This window comes from Lactuca saligna, chromosome 6, assembly GCF_052625555.1.
Source record: "Lactuca saligna cultivar CGN05327 chromosome 6, ASM5262555v1, whole genome shotgun sequence".
Classification (NCBI taxonomy): Eukaryota; Viridiplantae; Streptophyta; class Magnoliopsida; order Asterales; family Asteraceae; genus Lactuca; species Lactuca saligna.
Window position 1 is genome coordinate 21,542,157 of NC_136422.1, and position 22,788 is coordinate 21,564,944.

A 22,788-nucleotide genomic window follows, 5' to 3' on the forward strand; every position below is an offset into this window, starting at 1 on the left:
AGTATTATTTATATTAATGTACAATATATATAGGAGTATAATGCAAACTTGGGGTACACACAAAGGCCTTAGGCCGAAAACATACATAGATAAACATCTATTATACCAACATTACCGACCTATGGGATATTGTTTGTTTTCGTGTACCAAAGTTCTATGCTTATAAGGATCCAATTGTGTAGATGGAGTCTTTGAGGCTTTACATAGGTTTCAACTACACAATATCTGCATGCAAAACCATATTTTGTCTCCTTTTCAACCATAATTTATAATGTGTTTTGTAGAGTATGCTACTGTGGTGTTCTTTTGGTCTCTAGCCCTAGCTAGAATTTCATAGTTGTTTGGTGTGTTTGCAATGAATGTTTGTGAGCTTTTAGTTTTTAACAAAAAAACTTGATTTAAGCAAAAACTTTGTTTGAGAGTACGAATGTTTAACTTTTAGTTTAAACAAAATACTTAAAATCTCAAAACTATTTCATGTAGTTTTTTTTAATCACAATGTTTTTAATTAATTTCCAGAATTGCACTTAAAAAATACATTGATATATTTATATTTTTTAAAGTTATTTTATATATTTTTATACATTTTAATAACTTTTAACAACTTTTGTCAAACAGTCATATAACAAATAAAAATTATAGGTTATAACTACTAGCTATCAATTAACAACTACCAACAGCCAGTTACTTTTACCAAGGAGTGGCGAAACTTCAATATTTCCTTTGGGGGTGGGGAGGGGGCTAATATATATCAAATTAAAGTATAAGGATTACTTCTGCCAAAAAAATTAGGGGGCCACAGATTCCTAGCCCTATATAAAATCCGCCCATGTTGCCAAACACATTTTATTTGTTCTTTTCTTTTACGTTCAGGAAATGAATTTGCAAATAAAGACATATAATTATTTTGTATAGTTAAAAAAAAACAAATTAACATTCTTAAATTATAGTTGAGTAGATAAAAACGCGTTGTTATATACAAAAAAATTAAATACAATAATGTTTTCATTAATTTGGTGGATCGAGTTTGCTTTCTTCTTTCACAGAATGTGGAAATAGAGACTTTGATACGGATGATTGGCTTTTTATAGAAACATTATACATTGGCACACAATCTTAATTGGAGAATTAATGGGTCACTTAATTTTCTTTTATTTTTTTGCCATGCAGTGACATTTAAGTTATTCCCATCATATCACATGTAGTTTTGGAGAGAATAATAAACGCATTCTCCATTATGTTTTTAGTGTTTATATAGTTTATTAATTTTGTTGTAAATATTGTAAACAAACATCCATTCCACAATTTCAATAGTAAGTTAAGTATTTCCCATCATATCACATGTAGTTTCAGCCCTTTTCAATATATAAACGAGTTTAACGAATATATGAAGTTAACTAATTACATTCGCTACACACATGCACTGTTACCTTCGGGTCAAACACTGGAAGCCCCTATCATTTTCACGTCGTCATCAACTTTCAGAAATAATCAAACAATAACCATGCCTTGAGTTCATATATATGATCGGTGTGAAAAGAAAAATTGTTTTTTTTTTTTTTTTTATTTATTTATTTATTTATTTATTTTTACGGAATCAATATTAGTTTTCCGTAAGTTTAAAATTAGTGATCTATAAGAATTAAGAGTTTAAAGAACATTTTATCTGTTTTATGAACATCTTAACCAACAAAAATCTTTATATAACATAGAGTTTAGTTATTTGAGATTTTGAGAGATTTTAAAAATTTTGGCTTTTAGATTTTTTTTTTTCTAAAAAAAATTCAAATTATAGAAAATGTTTAGGAACTTAAAGCTTCTAGTTTAGACAAAGATTGTGTTTAACTAATTTATTTTTCAAACTTTAACAAATAAAATAATAGCTTATTATAACCTATCTTTTTGAAAAATTATTTTGATTGTTAGCTTTTTTTGAAATTTCTTAAATATACATTTAATTTCTAAATATTATTTTATATTTTCAAGATAACTTATCAATTATTTTTTATAAAATTATTTCTTTTACCAGTTACCTTATAGGTTAACAAATAATTTTTAGTTAACTGTTAACTTTTTAACTATCAATTGTTTTAATCGATTATGCCAAAATAGCAAAAAAAAAAAAAAAAAAAAAATCTCATAACTCAAAACCTGGTTCAAGTAATTTTTGAGAGTTTTAGGAGATTTTAAATTTTAACTTTTAATTTTTTACGTGTTTTATGTCAAGTTTCAAATTATTTTTCATATATATTTCTATATAAATAAAAGTTATAGTTCCAAACTATTATTCTCCAACTTGTAATTAGCTTTGTTAAAAATACACTAAGTTTGAAATACGGTTTCATTCTATTTTAATTAATTCTACAAAGAAAATATATGATATATTTTGACAATAATTGACAAAAGATTTAATCTTCAAATGACATGAACGGTATTTAATTTTACTATTTTCTTTTTATAATTACAACAATCTTCCAACCTAATTTCAATTTAATAAATTCGGTAAATCAGAAAATCATGAGAAATACATTTAAAATTAAAATATATACAAAACTCAAAAATTGTTTTTAAATTAAAATTAGGATAACCTTTTATGGATAAAAAGAATAAAAGATGGAAGCTCCTCATTTGACGACGATACTTGTAGTTGAAAATCTCTCAGTTTCGACCAATCACTTGTCAAAGAAAACCCTAGCTGCTGCTGCTGCTACCCTACCACCGCTAAAACCACCTCAATAATATGGCAACAGATGGCTCGAAAAACGGCAACAGATCACAATTGCTTTACACAACAATCTTTCTCATTCTCTTCTTCGTTTGCCTCAATACCCAATTCAATTTCTTCACGTTTTCTTCTCTAAAAACCTATTTTATCTCTCCCTCTCCGGCGCCACCACCGCTGCCGCTATCCACCAGCCATGTAAGTATATATGCTAGTTATACAGCAGCAGTGACATTTGCGCCTCGGCCACCGTTTTAGAATACACATAAAATGATGTTATTCTCTATTCACTGATCGCAACTTTTGTTATGTTTTTTAATTGTTTGTTTATGGACATGTTTTTGAAGGTGATCAAGAAGGATGAAACTGTGGAGGAACGATTGGCTAGGGCTCGTTTTGCCATACTAGAAGCCGGTAGAATGAAGCGATATAAGATGCCATGGCGGCTTAATGACCGGAGTTTTACTCCGAGAGGATCCGTTTACAGAAACCCTTACGCTTTTCATCAGTTAAGATTCATGTTCTTCACTTTCATTTCTTAATTTTTCATGCATATGTTGCCTTTATAAAGTGGTTAAGTTGTGGGTATATAACAGTATCACTTATCTTAGAGATCATGACTTCATATCTTACTCTTTGATATGAAACTGAATTACAACTTATTTTTCTCCCAAGAAATCAAAACAAAGTGACACACGCATGGTTTTTCTATCAAAATAACTTGAAATATCTCTACTTATAAGATATCATATCTTATAGATGTATGATCAAACTTCACCATATATGTAAGATATATGATTACTTATTTCTTCTGGGAAGTAGCAATATTTCTAGTTATTTTGATAGAAAAACCATGCGTGTGTCCAAATGTTTTGATTTCTTGGGAGGAATGGGATCGAGGGAACAAGTTGGTATGGAGCTTTTGGGACCAAGCATGTGGTAAGTGGCAACCTTAGTGTTTTTGGTTCTTTTTATTTGATTTAGATCAGAAGGAAATGATGTAAATTGAGTACTAGGATTACAACATATAAGTTCCCCCGAGACATATATATTTTAATATTAGAAATGTCTTAAAAAGAAAACCATTATAAATGGTTATCTAAAAAATCACATATATTTTTTTAAAATTTTAGAGTTTATTTTTTAATGAAAAAAAATTAAAAATATTTAAATTCATAACTTCAAACTGTGAATGCAAAAAAAATAAATTATATATTTTTCGGATTCATTATGTGAATTCAAATTCACATTGTGAATCTACACAGGTTTGTTTTGTGAATTTGACGGAAAAAAGTAATTTTTTTTTATTAAATTTGGTATCATTGAAAAAAAAAATTATAAATTTATGTATTTTAAGTTTATTTTATTGATAAAATTCAGCTCTAAAAATAAAAAAAGAGATTGATACCATAGTTAATAATCTCTCTCTCTATATATATATATACATATATATATATATATATATATATATATATATATATATATATATATATATATATATATATATATATATATATATATATATATATATAACATGTACTGGCTTTGCTGTAATATAAGAGTAAGGTTAATAAACTAAAATTCTTATACTAAATATGTCAATGTTCTTGTAATTTTATGTTAAGAAAACACTCATATAAGCACTTGGTGATCGACTTAAATCTCGCTTACCAAATGACCCATATAAGTAGGGATGAATATGGTACAATACCGATTTTTTCTTAAACACTATAACATACCGATTATAGTTGGTATAATTTTTTTGCTATCAGTATAATAATAAATATTTTTCTTAACAACTTATTTGGCTACAAAAAGTTATGTTGGTACAAATTTTATAAAATATATACAAACTTTTTCAAAATTTATATTATAAGATTTAACCGCCAACGAATATATCATGTATTTTGATGCTTAGTAAAGAAATTAATTACATAATTATTTTAATTTACTAAATAATTCTATCAAAGTAACACTAACTGACTTTCATAATTTTAATTTATTGTGGTAATAACTATTGGTTAATATGGGGGTAAACGACTTATAACATGTTTTTATAATTATAAATGCGACACATATTTGACAAATAAAATATTGGATTTTTTTTATTTATCATCAAGTAGGAACTAAAAAAATGGTAGGATCCGTGAGGAAATTTTTTGGCCTTAAGATTGAAAAATTAAATGATAGGATTTGATTTTATTTATCGTCAAACTTTCACGAGAAGATATGATATTTTCATAATTAATTGTGATTTTGATAATTTTCGGGGAATTTTAATTATTTGGAGGATATAAGTGAAAAAAACAAAAAGTTTAAAAGAAAAAAAATGAAAATTCGACCATGTGACATCTTCGGGAGGTGACATGTACCCCATCTCTCAATATGACAAGTGTCAATCCTTTATTAGTTGGTGATTTTTTTTTTCCACTTGCTTAATTTTTCTACCAAAACTTTTTTTTTTCTTTGAAAAAAATAAATCTGAAAAAATCAAAGTTCTTAAAGTTTAGTTATCTACAAAATGAGCACAATTATAATAATTTGGAAAAAAATATATGTAGAGTGTTTTGTTTTCTATATTTATAAAAAAACTTAGAAAAACAATCTTCAAAAATTATAAAAATTTAAGAAATATTTCTACTCACTTTTCTAATGATCTTGTAAAAAGAATTTAAAAAAAATAAGATGTTTTAGATACTAAACTTGATTTTAAGAGATTAAAAGTTTTAAAAAAAAATTGTTGAACACAATATGATGTAAATAGAGATGATTCTAAATATTTATGATACAAAAATATGTTTATGATCCTTAACTTATTACGATCTAAAAATATTTTGATTCAAATATTTAATGATCATTTATTATTATATTTTTTATGATTCAAAATTAAACATTTCAAAAAATATAATGATTTAAATGTTGTATTGAATTTTTTTATTTAATTCAATATTATGATCCAAATTAAAATGATCAAATTTAATATGATCAAAAATTGTATAATGCATAATATCGTTATGATTCAAAATACTATGATTCAAAATTTTATGATTCAAAAATAATATGATTCACAAAAAAGTTTGAATGAAAAATATTATGATCGTTAATATTCTTCTTATTTAAAATCTTATACTTGTTAAACATTAAAAACTCAAACCGATATTTAGTTTTAAAAAAAAAACCACTACTGTCTTCAAGTGTGTAGTAAAGATATTTAAAAAAATGGAAAAAAGAATTTAGAAAAAAAAAAAATTTTAAAAATGAAAAAAAAAAAAAAAAAACATTAAAACCGAGCATATATCTATTTAAAAAACAAATTTTGAATTTTTTTATCAAAAAACAAAAGAATAATAATAATAAAAACGAAAAAAACAAAATAAATGAAAAAGAAAAGAAAAACTCATTTAAATGACGTTCCATGGATTTTCGTCGCATATGATTATTCCGTCGAGTTCGTATTACGTTTCATGCATGTGCACCGCATGTGAACGCATCACAAACAAGTAAATAGGTTTGATGGTTGTTCACTTGATGAAATGATTGGTGAAGAAAAATCCTTGCGATTCTTCCTAATTTTTTGGTTACTATCGGATTTGGAATATATATATATATATATATATATATATATATATATATATATATATATATATATATATATATATATATATATATATATATATATATATATATATATATATATTTGTTTAGCTGATAAAACATTTGTTGATTTTCTGTGATTCATTTTTTACAACTTACATATAAAGGTAGATAAAGTACATCTATCCCACCCTATCAAACCAAATGTCACCTGCTTAGTACATATTTTTTTTCTCTCGTTTCTCTTTCATCCATCACAACCTAAAACTCGAATTCATCTATGTCATCTAAGCAATTTAATATATTCTTAAATAATTAGATAATTACGAAAGTCAAATAAATAGAACTAAAATCTAAAATAATATTTTATTAAAAAATGGTAAATTACAACAAACATTTAATAAAATTATAAAACAACAATTAAAATTTTAAGATGATAACTAAATCTAAAAATAAAATTTTACAACTCCAAACCCTAAATCGCAACAATTTGTCGTTTCCTCATGAGTACCACACACGACAGCCTTTCGGGTGAATGGTCATGTGGCTGAAGAAAGAACCATATATTTTTCCTCTTGTTTTTCATTAATCGCTCGTATCTCCTCTTCCAATAATGTCATTTTCGTCGCATATGATTATTTCGTCGAGTTCGTATTACGTTTCATGCACGTGCGCTGCATGTGAATGCATCACAAACAAGTAAATAGGTTTGACGGTTGTTCCCTTGACGAAATGATTGGTGAAGAAAAATCCTCACGATTCCTCCAAATTTTTGGGTTACTATCGGATTTGGAATATATATATATATATATATATATATATATATATATATATATATATATATATATATATATATATATATATATATATATATATATTAGCTACCAACATTTTTTGTTTAGTTGATAAAACGTTTGTTGATTTTCTGTGATTCATTTTTGACAACCTACATATAAAAGTAGATAAAGTACATCTATCCCACCCTATCAAACCAAATATCACCTGGTTAGTACATATTTTTTTCTCTCATTTCTCTTTCATCCATCACAACCTAAAACTAATTCATCTATGTCATCTAAGCAATTAAATATATTCTTAAATAATTAGACAATTATGAAAGTCAAATAAATAGAACTAAATCTAAAATAATATTTTATTAAAAAATAGTAAATTACTACAAACATTTAATAAAATTATAAAACAACAATTAAAATCCTAAGTTGATAATTAAATCTAAAAATAAAATTTTACAACTCCAAACCCTAAATCGCGACAATTTGTCGTTTCCTCATGAGTACCACACTCGACAGCCTTTCGGATGAATGGTCATGTGGTTGAAGAAAGAACCAGAAATTTTTCCTCTTATTTTTTCATTAATCGCTCGTATCTCCTCTTCCAATAATGTCCTTTTCTTTGCTTGATAACTTCCATGATACATAATTTTTTTCCCTCTAGGTGTTGTTTACTTTCATCCGTCTTTACTTTGTTTTGATGGTGAAGGCAAAAAATTTAGTGAAAAAGATCTGTTATTTCATATTTTCATGAGGATGTAAGGCTGTGGAAGCCGCTTTCTTCCCTTTTCGTTGCCTCCATTCCAACATTTCAACAAGAATTATTCAACCTTTACATTGATATCATATGTAAATTGTACATCTGAAGAGGTTGTGTATATGTTCGATTCAAATGTTTTGGTCTTTTTTTTTATAAGGGGGGGGGGGGGGGGGGGGGGGTACTCTTATCATATTTTACGACATGTAACAATTTGTCGTGAAATTTTAATATATCATGTGCCGTTTCGTGTGGAAAAACTTTATGTTTAAAGAGTTTCCAATAGTCACATTGTGCCAACTATAAAACTTTATGTTTAACTTTCGCCTGAAATCCTTTATTTTGAAGTTCCCTACATATACAATCCGAACCCCCCATATTCCATTTAAAGTGTTCCGGTACTCACTCCAAAAAATCTGCTCTTTTTTAGTTTCCACGTTCCTTGTCTTCTGATATGTCAAAATAAACCAGTGTCAACGCTATTTCTGTTTTGAGAAATTTTTGGATTTTTGATGCTTGGTATAATTTCGCGAGGTGTTAAGGATAGATTCGTCGCTTGAGTCTTCGTTTTGGGTTTGAGGGATGGGAGGTTTTTCATCACTTGAGTCTTTGGATTTTTTGTTTTGAGCATCCCATAATTGCCATGCTTCATGAGTTTAATATTGGATTGTGGGGGAACATATTAAAAGCATAATTATATTGAGATGACCGAAATTGGTTATATGAATGCATCAATGATGATGGCTATATCGGGATTGATATGGTTGGAACCGTGGATGATTTTGGGTTGTGGGAATGAAATGTGAAAAATCTTGAGAATCATTTCTAATTTCGTTGCGTCGGTTGCGTCTTTGACTTGAACCGTTTTTTTTGGATTTGTCATGACTAAAATCCATTTGAAATGGAATTAGGGATAGTTGGAATGAAAGTGGATAAAATCTGTAGTTGTTGAAATGGTTAAGTGTGGTATTTATAGTTTGTAAAAAGGAATAGAAGAATAAAAAATGATCGTTGGACAACGGTCAAGTAAAGCGAGAGTAGAGAGAGGTGGTATGGGACAACAATGGGTAACTCGCTCTTCCGACGAATCTCTGGTATTGCATATTGATAGAGTCATATAGCCGGTGGTACACACTAATTGAAAAAGAAAGTTAATTTACGCTGATGAAATATGAAAGTACGGTTACTACATCATCGATTTTTTTTAATATAAGAACAACATGACCTACAAGCTTATTTATTTTTTTGGTATAAACTCACAATCGAAAAGCTACTTCAATTAACTCTTGAGAGCTTTTAGGAGTTTTTGAGAAATTTTAGATAATAGTAGATCCAAGTTTTTAAATATATAAAGTTACATAAAAAACTAAAAGATCCTTATATTAGCTTTTGGATTGTGATATTTTTGTTTAAACGAAGTGTTAAGCTTATACTTTTTCTTTAATCTAAGCTTTTTAAAGCTCTCAACAACTTAGTGTGGAAGATACTCTTTAATTATGTTTTATTTGATTTTATAGCTTTCATAAACTTATATTTATTTTTGGCAAACAATTGTACACGAATACATGCTTCAATGCTTCAAGCTTCCACTATCTTTGCCAATCGATTTTACTTAACTTCTTGTTGTCAAAGATTTATTCTATTTCTTGAATATAACGCAGGAGCCACATAGAGATGGAGAAGAGCTTCAAAGTATGGGCATACAAGGAAGGAGAACTTCCCATTTTCCATGGAGGACCTATGAACAATATATACTCCAGCGAAGGCCAAATCATGGACGAAATCGAGAGCCAAAAAAGCAGATTTCTTGCTCAAAACCCAGAAGAAGCCCTTGTGTTCTTCCTCCCTGTCAGCGTGGTTTCCATTCGACATTATCTTTACAGATCTCATGCTGATTATGATCGTCGAATTATCCAGGATGTTGTTACTGATTACATTGGGGTGTTGTCACACAAGTACCCTTATTGGAATAGAAGCAGTGGAGCTGATCACTTCTTCGTTAGCTGTCATGATTGGGTATACATGTGATCATCTGTTTAAATTTTCATTATATAACTCCTATACCATGAATATCCAAGAATCAAATTTAGGTTCCAAATTGATTGACCAACAACTTCATTACTTTTTCAGGCACCAGATGTTACAGCGACGAACCCTAAATTGTATGAACACTTCATTCGTGTCCTTTGCAATGCCAATAGTTCTGAAGGTTTTCGGCCGGCAAGAGACGTCTCCTTGCCGGAGCTCAACATTCCTTACGAACACCTTGGACCACCCCTCATTGGACAACCCCCTGAAAACCGTTCCATCCTTGCATTTTTTGCAGGTGGCAACCATGGACAAGTAAGAAAATATTTGTTCGAAGTTTGGGATGGAAAAGATGAGGAGATTCAAGTGTTCAAATACCTCCCGAAAACCCTAAATTACTCGGAATTAATGGGAAGAGCGAAGTTTTGCTTATGCCCTAGTGGATGGGAAGTAGCAAGCCCTAGAATAGTTGAATCGATCTCATCAGGTTGTGTTCCGGTGATTGTTTCTGACCATTATGTGTTACCATTCAGTGACGTTCTTGACTGGAGCAAGTTTTCTATTCATGTTCCGGTGAAAAAGATACCGGAAATCAAGAAAATCTTGGAAGGGGTTGGGATACATGAGTACATTAAAATGCAGAAAATGGTGATGAAGGTGCAAAGACATTTTATAATTCATAGACCATCGAGAGCATATGATTTGATAGACATGGTGCTTCATTCGGTTTGGTTAAGAAGGCTCAATGTAAAACTCTCTTAGTTTTTATTATTAGACCGGTATATTGAAGAAATATCTATATTTATCGTAATAGAGAATTTTAAAAGATGTGTTGAAAGTGTAAATCGCTACAAATAAAAAAGGAAGCGGGCAACTCTTAAAATTAGATGTAAAAAGTGTACAATAAAAAAAAAGAACATCCACCGAGAAAAACAAAAATATTGTGGTTATAGTGTGAAAGTTGCCAAATTTAGAAAAATATGGTGGTCAAAGGTTTTTTTTTTTTTTTTTTTTTTTTTTTTAAATGTTAAAATGCAAAAGTTTTGACTTCAAAGTTGCAAAGTGTCAAAATCACTAAAAATTTAGGGCAAAAAATCAAAATATAAAAGTTTAGACTGCAAAGACGAAAAATATCAAAGTCACAATAAATTTGTGGCAAAAACCTAAAGATACAAAAACTTAATCAAAATGTAAAAATGTAAAAGTTTTTACTTTGAGGATGAAAAATGTTAAATTTAGCAAACATTTGTGGCAAAAACCTAAACCCAAAAGTTTTGACTTCAAAGTTGAAAAGTGTCAAAGTCACTAAAAATTTACGGCAAAAACATCAAAATATAAAAGTTTAGACTGCAAGGACGAAAAGTATCAAAGTTAATGAAAACGTAAAAATGTAAAAGTTTTTACTTCGAGGACGAAAAATGTTAAATTTAGCAAACATTTGTGGCAAAAACCTAAACTCCAAAAAGTTACTATTCCTAAGGAAACCTAAAATTAGTATATATACAAATGATTTAAGATAAATATTTATCATGTTAATTATAACGATCAAAATTTTGTAGGATAGATCTTAAAACCAAAATTGATAGCTCTTAAAAGGTTGGGACAGAACTAATCACAATGGTTAATTAGTTAGGATTCTAGAAATGATCCTGGAACACATGAGAAATAAGTTTCAACGACCGATGCATGGTTATAAAATTTTGAGCTAAGTTTTATTTGAGTATTTAAAAAATAACAATCCTAAGATTGTAATTATTATATGCTTTGAATGGTATTTTGAATTTATTAAGAAGGGAAATACTATTTTACATGTTCAATTTTTAAAAACATTAAAAAACGTACAATCTCTTGATTTTTCAATTTCGTTAAAAATGCCCCCACCTGTCCCTTTACTATCGCCGACATACTCATTTCGTCGCTCACATATTTCCCTGCTCTTTTATCTCCTATTATATTGTGAAAACCACCATGCTCAAACATCCATCTCTCTCATCTTTCTACAACAAGAGGTTTGAGTTGGTTGAAATTGATTTTAGATTAGTTTCTTTGGTATGGTGATGGTGGTGAATGGTGGAGATAAGTGGTTGTCGTGGCAAATGAATGTGATTTAAGGTGGTGCTTGTTGGTAGAGGTGCATGGTGGTGCTGTGAGATTAACGATCTTGGCCGGAATGGATGATGTTGGTCAGAAAAGATGGAAAAGACCTATTTTAATGATAATTTGTATACAAAAAAATTTAATGGTAAAACTTATACAGAAAGATAACATTAAGCTGTAATACACAACCAAAATGATATTTATTGAACAACCTGTGTTCACCGTTTGAGGGACATGCGTTCTAATCAAGATGTTCAAGGGATAATTTTTTTTTTCCGATTTGTACATATTTAATCGCTGAGGGTTTTTTTTTTTTTTTTTTTTTTTTAATAATTAATCCATATTTTCCTGTTGAACTTGTTCAACTGTTCAAAAAACATCCTTATTACCTGCTATCGGAGGTTTAGTCGGTTTCCGGTGTGTTTGTCAACTTTGATGATGCTCCAATTATCTTCTCTGGCAAGTTTCTGTCGTTTATAATTTTTCCAGTGAACTCAAGAACTCAAATCTATTATCACCTGTCACATTTCTTAGATCTAAACAAATTTCAAACATAAACTCATATGGGTGTTAGATTTTCAAACTCAAAAATCAACTCTTCATATTCTTCTATTCAAACTCAAGAACACATAAGATCTTCTAATGTGTTTGTTCATTGTGTTCTTAATATCTTTATATGATTCATCAGTTGTTCATTATGTGTGTGTTAGATCAGAACACGAAGAATACGAAGAACATGAAGAACACGAAGAACACAAAGAATACAAGAGCTTCAGATTTGAGTGTGTTTGTTAGATCAGAACACGAAAAACACAGACCAGATCGAAAAGCGAACCTAGATCAGAACACACACCCATATTGTAACATCCAGATTTTTACCAGGTATAATGAAAGTTTAATTATGTTATTTTGAAAGAGGGACTCGGCGAGTCGGGGCTCAGACTCGCCGAGTAGAGACGTGGGATGGAGCGAAGATGCGCGCTTGGACTCGGCGAGTCTGCGCTGTGTTATGGAACCCTAAATCCCCGGGTTTGTGGCCTATTTAAGGGGCCTTATGGCCGTCATTTGCGCTCATCCAACCCCCAGAGTGTGTCCCTAGAGTTCTTGAGCGTTTGGTGAAGGATTGAGAGCAAATCTTGACCTTGTGAGTGTTGTTTAGCAAGAAGAAGGAGGCTCTAGGCAAGAGGAAGCAAAGGAGGTTGCTATTTCGTGGATTTGGAGCTTGGATCATCACTCTAGAGGTATTATTTTCGGACCATTTCCTGTTTGGTGAAACTTGATGCAAGTTAGGGCTTAATATGATCATTTATGGGGTGATTTGGTGCCCTTTTGTTCCCTCTTTGAGTTGAGACCATGGATCTGGATCCATAGAGGTCCAGAGGGCCTCACTCATCAAGCTTTATGGGTGAAAATGGAGTCCTTGGCCTTGTGTTGAAGTAATAGAGTCAAAATCATCATTTGTGATCATGTAGAGGTTATTTATGCATCAAGATTGTGACTTTACGTGCTAAATAAGCATGGGGGGACTGGATCTATGGATTAGTGGACTGGATCTGGCCTTTAGAGCAAGATTGAGTCAGTGCATGGCACGGACTCGTCGAGTCCGAAGAACAGACTCGGCGAGTAGCTTGAATGTTGCACGACCACTCAGCGAGTGGCCTCGCCGAGTTGGGATGAGTGAACTCAGTGGGTCAAGGGGGAGTCAGGATGGACAGGTGGACCGAGTCAAACCGGACTCGCCGAGTCGTTCTTGAGACTCGGCGAGTTGAGTCGTGGTGGCCCCATAACTCGTGCCAGGTGGAGCTCGTCGAGTTGGGAAGGGATGCTCGACGTGTCAAGAGAGGGTTTCAAGGAAATTGGTGATTGCGCTCAGACTCGCCGAGTCGCTATAGTGCACTCGCCGAGTCCGGTCAAGTTGACCGTTGACCAGCGTTGACCTAGATTGTCCTGTTATGGTATGGTCAACCCTAGTTGAGAAAGTGTTAATTAGAGATATATTGTGCTATAGGGGGACTTCAGCTCGGCGGATCGAGTGTTTAGTGATTTCAGGGTTCGATTTACCGAGACACACGAGGTGAGTCTTCTCACTATACTTTACCTTGAGTAGGTAACCAGAGTTATGTGTTAGAGTATTTGTATGCCATGTATGTTATGTGTTGTGCTGCATTACTTTTATGTGTTTGATGCTGTGCATGTTTACAGAGCTAGAACCGGAAGGTTCACAGAGTTAGAACCTGAGGGTTCACAGAGTTTGGGTGCACGGACCCACAGAGTTATAGCCTCGAGTGGCTAATATGTGTTATATGTAGTATTTTGGGAACTCACTAAGCCTTGTGCTTACAGTGTTGATGTTATTTGATTCAGGTACTAGTGACGACCGTGGGAAGGCGCCGGCTTGATCCGTACACACACGTTTGGAGCTTGACATTTTGATCTTGGGATTTTGTAATATATTGTTGAACAATTAAAAAGGGGTTGTTTCTATGAATATTGATGGAATTATGCTTTTATAAAAATCGAAAATTTTGTTTGAAAATTTCAGTGTTACAAATTGGTATCAGAGCCTTGGTTTGAGGGATTCGGGTACACCTTCGGGGGTATTTGAACTCAAACTGAGGAAATGAAGAGATATTTTCAAAATAAAAACCAAAATTTTCTAAGAGTAAAGGGTTTTCCAGGAAGAAACGTGTGTACGATCAGTCAGCGCCCGAACGGTGAATTCCCAAAATATCTTTTGTTATGTAATAACTATTATTGTGATGTGTGTGCATGCTAGAGTAGGCTAGGTATTGCTGATAGGGCTAGAGTGGCCTGTTTTGTGATGCCTTAGCTTAGGAATGGTGAGCTGCTATGAGATGCTGAGAGTAATTAGGTAGCAGCTAGGGTTTGTGTGAGATCTGTTCAGAGAGATTTAAGAATAATAGAGTACTTGGGGGGACTGGGATCCGAAGAGGACGATTTGGAGTGTGTACCGAGACGGTGCGGACAGTAGTATTGGGCCCGTACTACTAAAAGCACCGGAGCGGTACACAGTTCAAATAAGAATCTGGGGATGCCAAGAATCAAGGAGGGGTGGATTGTTGAATGTAAGAGTGTTCGAGTGAATTCTAATTATCGCATGTTGTATTTCAGAGGTTGATCATGGTGAGGACACGACACATGCCGGAGGATGCCGGATCTAGTGATGAGGACATTCGGCAGATCATTCATGAGGAGGTGGCTGCGGTCATCAGAGCCGAGATACCAGAGATGTTCGGGTCTTTTAAGACCGCTTTGATTGAGACGTTTGACGAGCGCTATGCCGCTCTTTCTGAGGCTGCGGTTGCAGCAGCTACCGCAACGATTGCTGCGGCGAGACCCCAGGGAGGTGATGCGATGTTGTTCAGGGAGTTCAGCAACACCAAGCCACCAGAGTTTGATGGTACGCAGGACCCGGTGGCAGCTATGAGGTGGATATCTGATATGGAGGGATGCTTCTTCACTTGCTCGTCCCCTGAGCATTTGAAGGTTCGGTTCGCATTGAACCAGCTTCGCTTGGGAGCGAAGGACTGGTGGAAGTTTGTGACTACGCATTTCACACCGACTAAGCTTTCGGCAGTGACCTGGGAGAGGTTCACTTCCATGTTCCGAGATGAGTATGTTCCTCAGGTGGAGAGGGAACGTCTGGCGCAGGAGTTTCTGACCCTCAAGCAGGGTACCGAGTCGGTTATAGCGATTACGAGGATGTTCCAGGAGAGGGCGATGTTTTGCCCTGAGCACGTGTCCACCGAGCAGGCACGTATGAGCCGTTATCTGAGCATTTTGAGGCGGGATATTCGGGAGTTCGCTGCGAACTCCTCGTACCGGACATTTGCCGAGCTTCAGGCAAATACTCGGAAGAGGGAGATTGAGCTTGAGACTCAGGCCAGGGAGGAGGCGGAGTCTATGGGGAGGGATCGGCGACCGGCACAGTCCCAGCCGGCAGCCAAGCGGGCCAAGCCCGCTGATCCCAGACCCGGGAGCCAGAAGGGCCGCACTTGTGGGAAGTGCGGCAAGGGTCACGATGGCGCCTGTCGGGCAGGGTCTTGCTACAAATGTGGCAAGGAGGGGCACATGGCTAAGGACTGCCCCAAGGGATTTGCAGTGTGCTTCCACTGCAACCAGACTAGACATCGGAAGGCGGAGTGTCCGCTGCTGCGCGGAGCATCTCAGGGGTCTGCTCCCGCCGCCATCAGAGCTACTGCTGCAGAGAGTCGGCCCGTGAAGGCCGAGGCACCGAGGGCTCGGGGGAGAGCCTTCCAGCTGACTGCGGAAGAGGTCCGCGCTGCGCCCGACGTTGTGGCTGGTATGTTTCCTTTTCATTATTGTTTATGGTGTTGAGATATTATGCTTATATCATGCTATGCTTAAGTACCTTCCTTGTGAATTCTGTACCTGCTTTAGTGTTATTTGACTCGGGTGCGAGTCGATCTTTTGTGTCCTTGGCATTTAGTCAGCGTATCAGTGTTAGTCGTGGAGTATTGAGTCGGCCTCTGCGGGTTTCCATAGCCGCCGACAGGGTGATTTGTGCTACAGAGGTCTTCCGGGGATGTGTATTGGAGATATTCGGGGTCGAGTTTCCGATCGACCTGATTCCGATTGCGATGGGTGATGTTTGTGTTATAGTGGGCATGGATTGGTTGAGCCGATTCGGGGCGGTTATCGATTGCGAGCGACAGCTGGTGACTATACGAGATCCTAGTGGGGGAGTTCTTTCAGTGTACGGTGAGGGTACACGTTCTGGATCAGCCTTTTGTTCGGCTGCTAGGGCGAGACAGTGTTTACAGCAGGGCTGTAAGGGTTATGTAGCGTATGTGATGGATACGCGAGTGATCTCCGAGAGACCGAGCTCTGTGGAGGAAGTTCCGGTGGTGCGGGAGTTTCCAGATGTATTTCCCGAAGAGTTACCAGGAGTGCCTCCCGCGAGGCAAGTGGAGTTTGGCATCGATTTGGTTCCGGGGGCCGCACCTATTGCTAAGGTGCCGTATCGCCTTGCGCCTCCAGAGATGCAGGAGTTATCCTCGCAACTTCAGGAGTTGCTGGGGAAGGGGTTTATTCGGCCGAGTAGCTCGCCGTGGGGAGCACCCATCTTGTTTGTGAAGAAGAAGGATGGCTCGCATCGCATGTGTATTGATTACCGGGAATTGAATAAGCTGACGGTCAAGAACCGTTACCCGCTGCCGAGGATCGACGATTTATTCGATCAGCTACAGGGAGCATCTTGGTTCTCCAAGATTGATTTGAGGTCGGGCTATCATCAGGTGAGAGTGCGGGACGAGGACGTCCAGAAGACAGCATTCAGGACACGTTATGGGCATTATGAGTTTGTGGTGATGCCTTTCAGGCTCACTAATGCCCCGGCTGTGTTCATGGACCTCATGAACAGGGTATGTCGGCCGATGTTGGATCGGTCGGTGATTGTTTTCATTGATGATATTCTAGTATATTCGAGATCTAGTGAGCAGCACGAGGAGCATCTGAGGGAGGTGCTTGGGGTTTTGAGAGCGGAGAAGCTTTACGCAAAGTTCTCCAAGTGCGATTTCTGGTTACGGGAGGTCCAGTTTCTGGGACATCTCGTTAACCAGAAGGGGATATTGGTCGATCCGGCCAAGGTTGACGCAGTGATGAGGTGGGAGGTGCCGAGGTCACCTTCTGAGATACGGAGTTTTCTCGGGTTGGCAGGGTATTATCGGAGATTTATTAAGGATTTCTCCAAGATTGCGGTTCCACTCACCAGATTGACCCGGAAGGGTGTGGCATTTGCATGGGGTCCCGAGCAGCAGACCTCCTTTGAGACGCTTCGCCAAAGGTTGTGTGAAGCTCCAGTATTAGCCCTTCCGGAAGGTACGGAAGGTTTTGTGGTATTCTGTGATGCATCGATCCTAGGATTGGGAGCGGTATTGATGCAGAAGGGTCATGTGATAGCTTATGCATCGAGGCAGTTGAAGCCTCACGAGACGAGGTACCTCACACATGATTTGGAGTTGGGGGCAGTGGTGTTCGCCCTCAAGATTTGGCGGCACTACTTGTATGGGGTTCGTTGTACGATTTACACGGACCATAAGAGTTTGAAGTACTTGATGGATCAGCCTAACCTAAATATGCGGCAGAGGAGATGGTTAGATGTGGTCAAGGACTATGATTGTGAGATCTTGTACCACCCGGGCAAGGCTAATGTGGTAGCCGACGCGTTGAGCCGCAGGGCGGAGAGTACTCCCCTGCGAGATGTATGTTTGAGATTGACCGTGATAACTCCAGTTCTGGACGCTATTCGTGGGGCTCAGGCCGAGGCCGTGCGTCCGGAGATGCAGAAGAGAGAGCGGGTTGTTGGGATGGTTTCTGAGTTTGTATCGGATAGTCGAGGCCTTATGACTTATCAGGGCAGGATCTGGGTACCGTTTGTGGGCGGTACCCGTGCTACATTGATGGAGGAGGCTCATAGATCGAAATTTTCGATCCACCCCGGGGCCACGAAGATGTATTTGGATCTAAGGAAGGAGTATTGGTGGCCCTGTATGAAGAGGGATGTAGCATGGTTTGTCGAGAGGTGTTTGACCTGTCGAAGGGTAAAGGCCGAACACCAGAGACCGCATGGCAAGTTGCAGCCATTGGAGGTTCCCGAGTGGAAGTGGGAACAGGTCACTATGGACTTTATCACCAAATTGCCGAGGACTGCCAGAGGAGTTGATGCAATTTGGGTGATTGTGGATAGATTGACAAAGAGCGCTCACTTTCTTTCCATCAGTGAGAGTTCTTCAGCAGAGAAGTTGGCGGAGGTTTACGTGAGGGAGGTTGTATCTCGGCATGGGGTGCCGATCTCGATTATTTCAGACCGCGATGTGCGTTTCACTTCCCGTTTTTGGAAGAAATTTCATGAGGAATTGGGTACTAAGTTGCATTTTAGTACCGCATACCACCCCCAGACCGACAGTCAGAGTGAGCGGACGATACAGACACTCGAGGACATGCTTCGAGCTTGTGTATTGGATTTTGGGGGTAGTTGGGACTCGTATTTGCCTCTAGCGGAGTTTTCCTACAATAACAACTATCATTCGAGCATTGGTATGCCGCCCTTTGAGCTGTTATATGGTAGGAGGTGTCGGACTCCCATATGTTGGGGAGAGGTTGGGCAAAGGGTAATGGGCAGTACAGAGATCGTGAATCAGACGACAGAGCAGATACAGCTGGTCAGGCAGAGGTTATTGACCGCTCAGAGCCGGCAGAAGAGTTACGCGGATAGGCGCCGGTCCGAGTTGGAATTTCAAGTCGGCGACTTTGTTCTCCTGAAGGTCTCTCCTTGGAAAGGAGTGATCCGGTTCAGGAAGAGGGGCAAATTGGGACCCCGGTTTATTGGCCCGTTTCGGGTGATTGCCAGGGTGGGCCGGGTAGCCTATCGGCTGGAGTTACCAGCAGAGTTGGGACAGATTCACAACACTTTTCATGTATCGCAGTTGAGAAAATGTATAGCCGATGAGTCGGTAGTGGTTCCACTTGAGGATATTCAGGTTGATGCAAGCCTGAACTATGCGGAGAGACCAGTGGCTATTAGGGATCGGAAGATCAAGGTTTTGAGGAACAAGGAGGTACCTCTGGTATTGGTTCAGTGGCAACATCGGAAGGGATCAGAGATGACCTGGGAGCCGGAGGATATGATGCGGGAGCAGCATCCGGAGCTGTTTTAGAGCGGGACTTCGAGGGCGAAGTCCAGTTCTAGTGGGGGAGAGTTGTAACATCCGGATTTTTACCAGGTATAATGAAAGTTTAATTATGTTATTTTGAAAGAGGGACTCGGCGAGTCGGGGCTCAGACTCGCCGAGTAGAGACGCGGGATGGAGCGAAGATGCGCGCTTGGACTCGGCGAGTCCAGGGCATGGACTCGGCGAGTCTGCGCTGTGTTATGGAACCCTAAATCCCCGGGTTTGTGGCCTATTTAAGGGGCCTTATGGCCGTCATTTGCGCTCATCCAACCCCCAGAGTGTGTCCCTAGAGTTCTTGAGCGTTTGGTGAAGGATTGAGAGCAAATCTTGACCTTGTGAGTGTTGTTTAGAAAGAAGAAGGAGGCTCTAGGCAAGAGGAAGCAAAGGAGGTTGCTATTTCGTGGATTTGGAGCTTGGATCATCACTCTAGAGGTATTATTTTCGGACCATTTCCTGTTTGGTGAAACTTGATGCAAGTTAGGGCTTAATATGATCATTTATGGGGTGATTTGGTGCCCTTTTGTTCCCTCTTTGAGTTGAGACCATGGATCTGGATCCATAGAGGTCCATAGGGCCTCACTCATCAAGCTTTATGGGTGAAAATGGAGTCCTTGGCCTTGTGTTGAAGTAATAGAGTCAAAATCATCATTTGTGATCATGTAGAGGTTATTTATGCATCAAGATTGTGACTTTACGTGCTAAATAAGCATGGGGGGACTGGATCTGGCCTTTAGAGCAAGATTGAGTCAGTGCATGGCACGGACTCGCCGAGTCCGAAGAACAGACTCGGCGAGTAGCTTGAATGTTGCACGACCACTCAGCGAGTGGCCTCGCCGAGTTGGGATGAGTGAACTCAGTGGGTCAAGGGGGAGTCAGGATGGACAGGTGGACCGAGTCAAACCGGACTCGCCGAGTCGTTCTTGAGACTCGGCGAGTTGAGTCGTGGTGGCCCCACAACTCGTGCCAGGTGGAGCTCGTCGAGTTGGGAAGGGATGCTCGACGTGTCAAGAGAGGGTTTCAAGGAAATTGGTGATTGCGCTCAGACTCGCCGAGTCGCTATAGTGCACTCGCCGAGTCCGGTCAAGTTGACCGTTGACCAGCGTTGACCTAGATTGTCCTGTTATGGTATGGTCAACCCTAGTTGAGAAAGTGTTAATTAGAGATATATTGTGCTATAGGGGGACTTCAGCTCGGCGGATCGAGTGTTTAGTGATTTCAGGGTTCGATTTACCGAGACACACGAGGTGAGTCTTCTCACTATACTTTACCTTGAGTAGGTAACCAGAGTTATGTGTTAGAGTATTTGTATGCCATGTATGTTATGTGTTGTGCTGCATTACTTTTATGTGTTTGATGCTGTGCATGTTTACAGAGCTAGAACCGGAAGGTTCACAGAGTTAGAACCTGAGGGTTCACAGAGTTTGGGTGCACGGACCCACAGAGTTATAGCCTCGAGTGGCTAATATGTGTTATATGTAGTATTTTGGGAACTCACTAAGCCTTGTGCTTACAGTGTTGATGTTATTTGTTTCAGGTACTAGTGACGACCGTGGGAAGGCGCCGGCTTGATCCGTACACACACGTTTGGAGCTTGACATTTTGATCTTGGGATTTTGTAATATATTGTTGAACAATTAAAAAGGGGTTGTTTCTATGAATATTGATGGAATTATGCTTTTATAAAAATCGAAAATTTTGTTTGAAAATTTCAGTGTTACACATATCTTCAAACTTGATTTATGGTTTGAAAACCCTAACTCTAGTTCATCTTCAACCTCAATTTTGGAAAACCACCACATGTGAGTGTGTTCATCTTCATGGAACCCAAAACACACAAAATCAATTTCTTCTTTGTTCTTGGAGATCATTTGATTTCAGATATGATGTTAGAGCATGAACAAATATAGACAAACATACACTTTTGGAGCTCGTTTGGCTTTCAAGGGTAGCTTCGAGCATCAGATTTAGGTTGAAGACGATAAATGTTAGATATGGGTTGGAGGTTGAAGATGATGAACATCAGATCTGGAACAACACTCTGATTTCAAAACCATTAGACCAATTTCGTGTTCTTAAAATGAAACTCAAAAATCCCAAAACTCGATTCTAATTTGAACTCTGTTTCATATCGTCAGAAAAATCATGAAAGTCAGAGTCTTGCTGAAGAAGATAAGCGAAGAATCGTTGGAGTTGTCAAACATGCCGGAAACCGGCTAAACCTACGATTGAAGGTCATAAAGATGTTTTTTAAATGGTTTAACCACTACAATGGAAAAATATGGATTAAAAAAAAACCCAATGACTAAATATGTACAAATCCAAAAATAAGTTACCCTTTTAAATCATTATCCCGATGTTCAAATAAAGCGCAACGTTTTCTTCATATATGTGTCTATATAAATCCCATTTAGTATATGCATATATATAGATAAATTAATCGATATCAACAACCAACTTGGTCTAACATACAACAAACATAAATACATCATCAATCATTATATAATTATACACAAACAAAACTCATATGGTGTTTTAGAACATATTATTAATTTGATAAAATGATATCTAGGTCTTTGTTTTTGTTATGTAATAAAAACATTAAAAATAAACTTAACTGGATTAGTTGGTTACACAATATTATTATTATCTCTCCATTCTATAAAACACTAAACAACTAATGTTATTATGTTTCTTAATCCGATGAAATATACAATTTTCTTTTGGTGCACATGTATGATTATATGAGTATATATTTTAAAAAAAAAAGAAAACTGATTGTTCCCAATATCTCATGTAGTCGAACTTGGCACATTCATTATTCATTTATTAACGAATACAAAATTGATGGAAAAACATCTACTTTGCAGGGGAAGTGATATCATATCATATCATCAAACTCTTTCAAAATAATGAAAACTAAATAAATCCTAATACACAGATCAATTTAATATAGACTAGAAAACTAATCTTAAACCAAAAAGAATTTAGAGACAAAGACAAAAAAGTGACTAATCCTTCTAAGTTTTTTTCAATATTTAAGCAAGTATGTTTTACTCACTTAGTGAAAAACTTATCTATGTGGAA

At 36.7% G+C, this 22,788-nt stretch overlaps 1 protein-coding gene across 1 annotated transcript; it reads left to right on the forward strand.

Moving 5' to 3' along the window:
- Nucleotides 1-9,525: 9,525 nt before the first annotated feature.
- LOC145002017 (Exostosin family protein) lies at nucleotides 9,526-10,654 on the forward strand. The gene is made up of 2 exons (XM_078961332.1): nucleotides 9,526-9,880; nucleotides 9,995-10,654. Exons 1-2 carry the CDS (start codon nucleotides 9,539-9,541, stop codon nucleotides 10,652-10,654), a joined length of 1,002 nt encoding a protein of 333 aa, XP_078817458.1. The 5' UTR covers nucleotides 9,526-9,538.
- The last annotated feature ends 12,134 nt before the right edge of the window (nucleotides 10,655-22,788 follow it).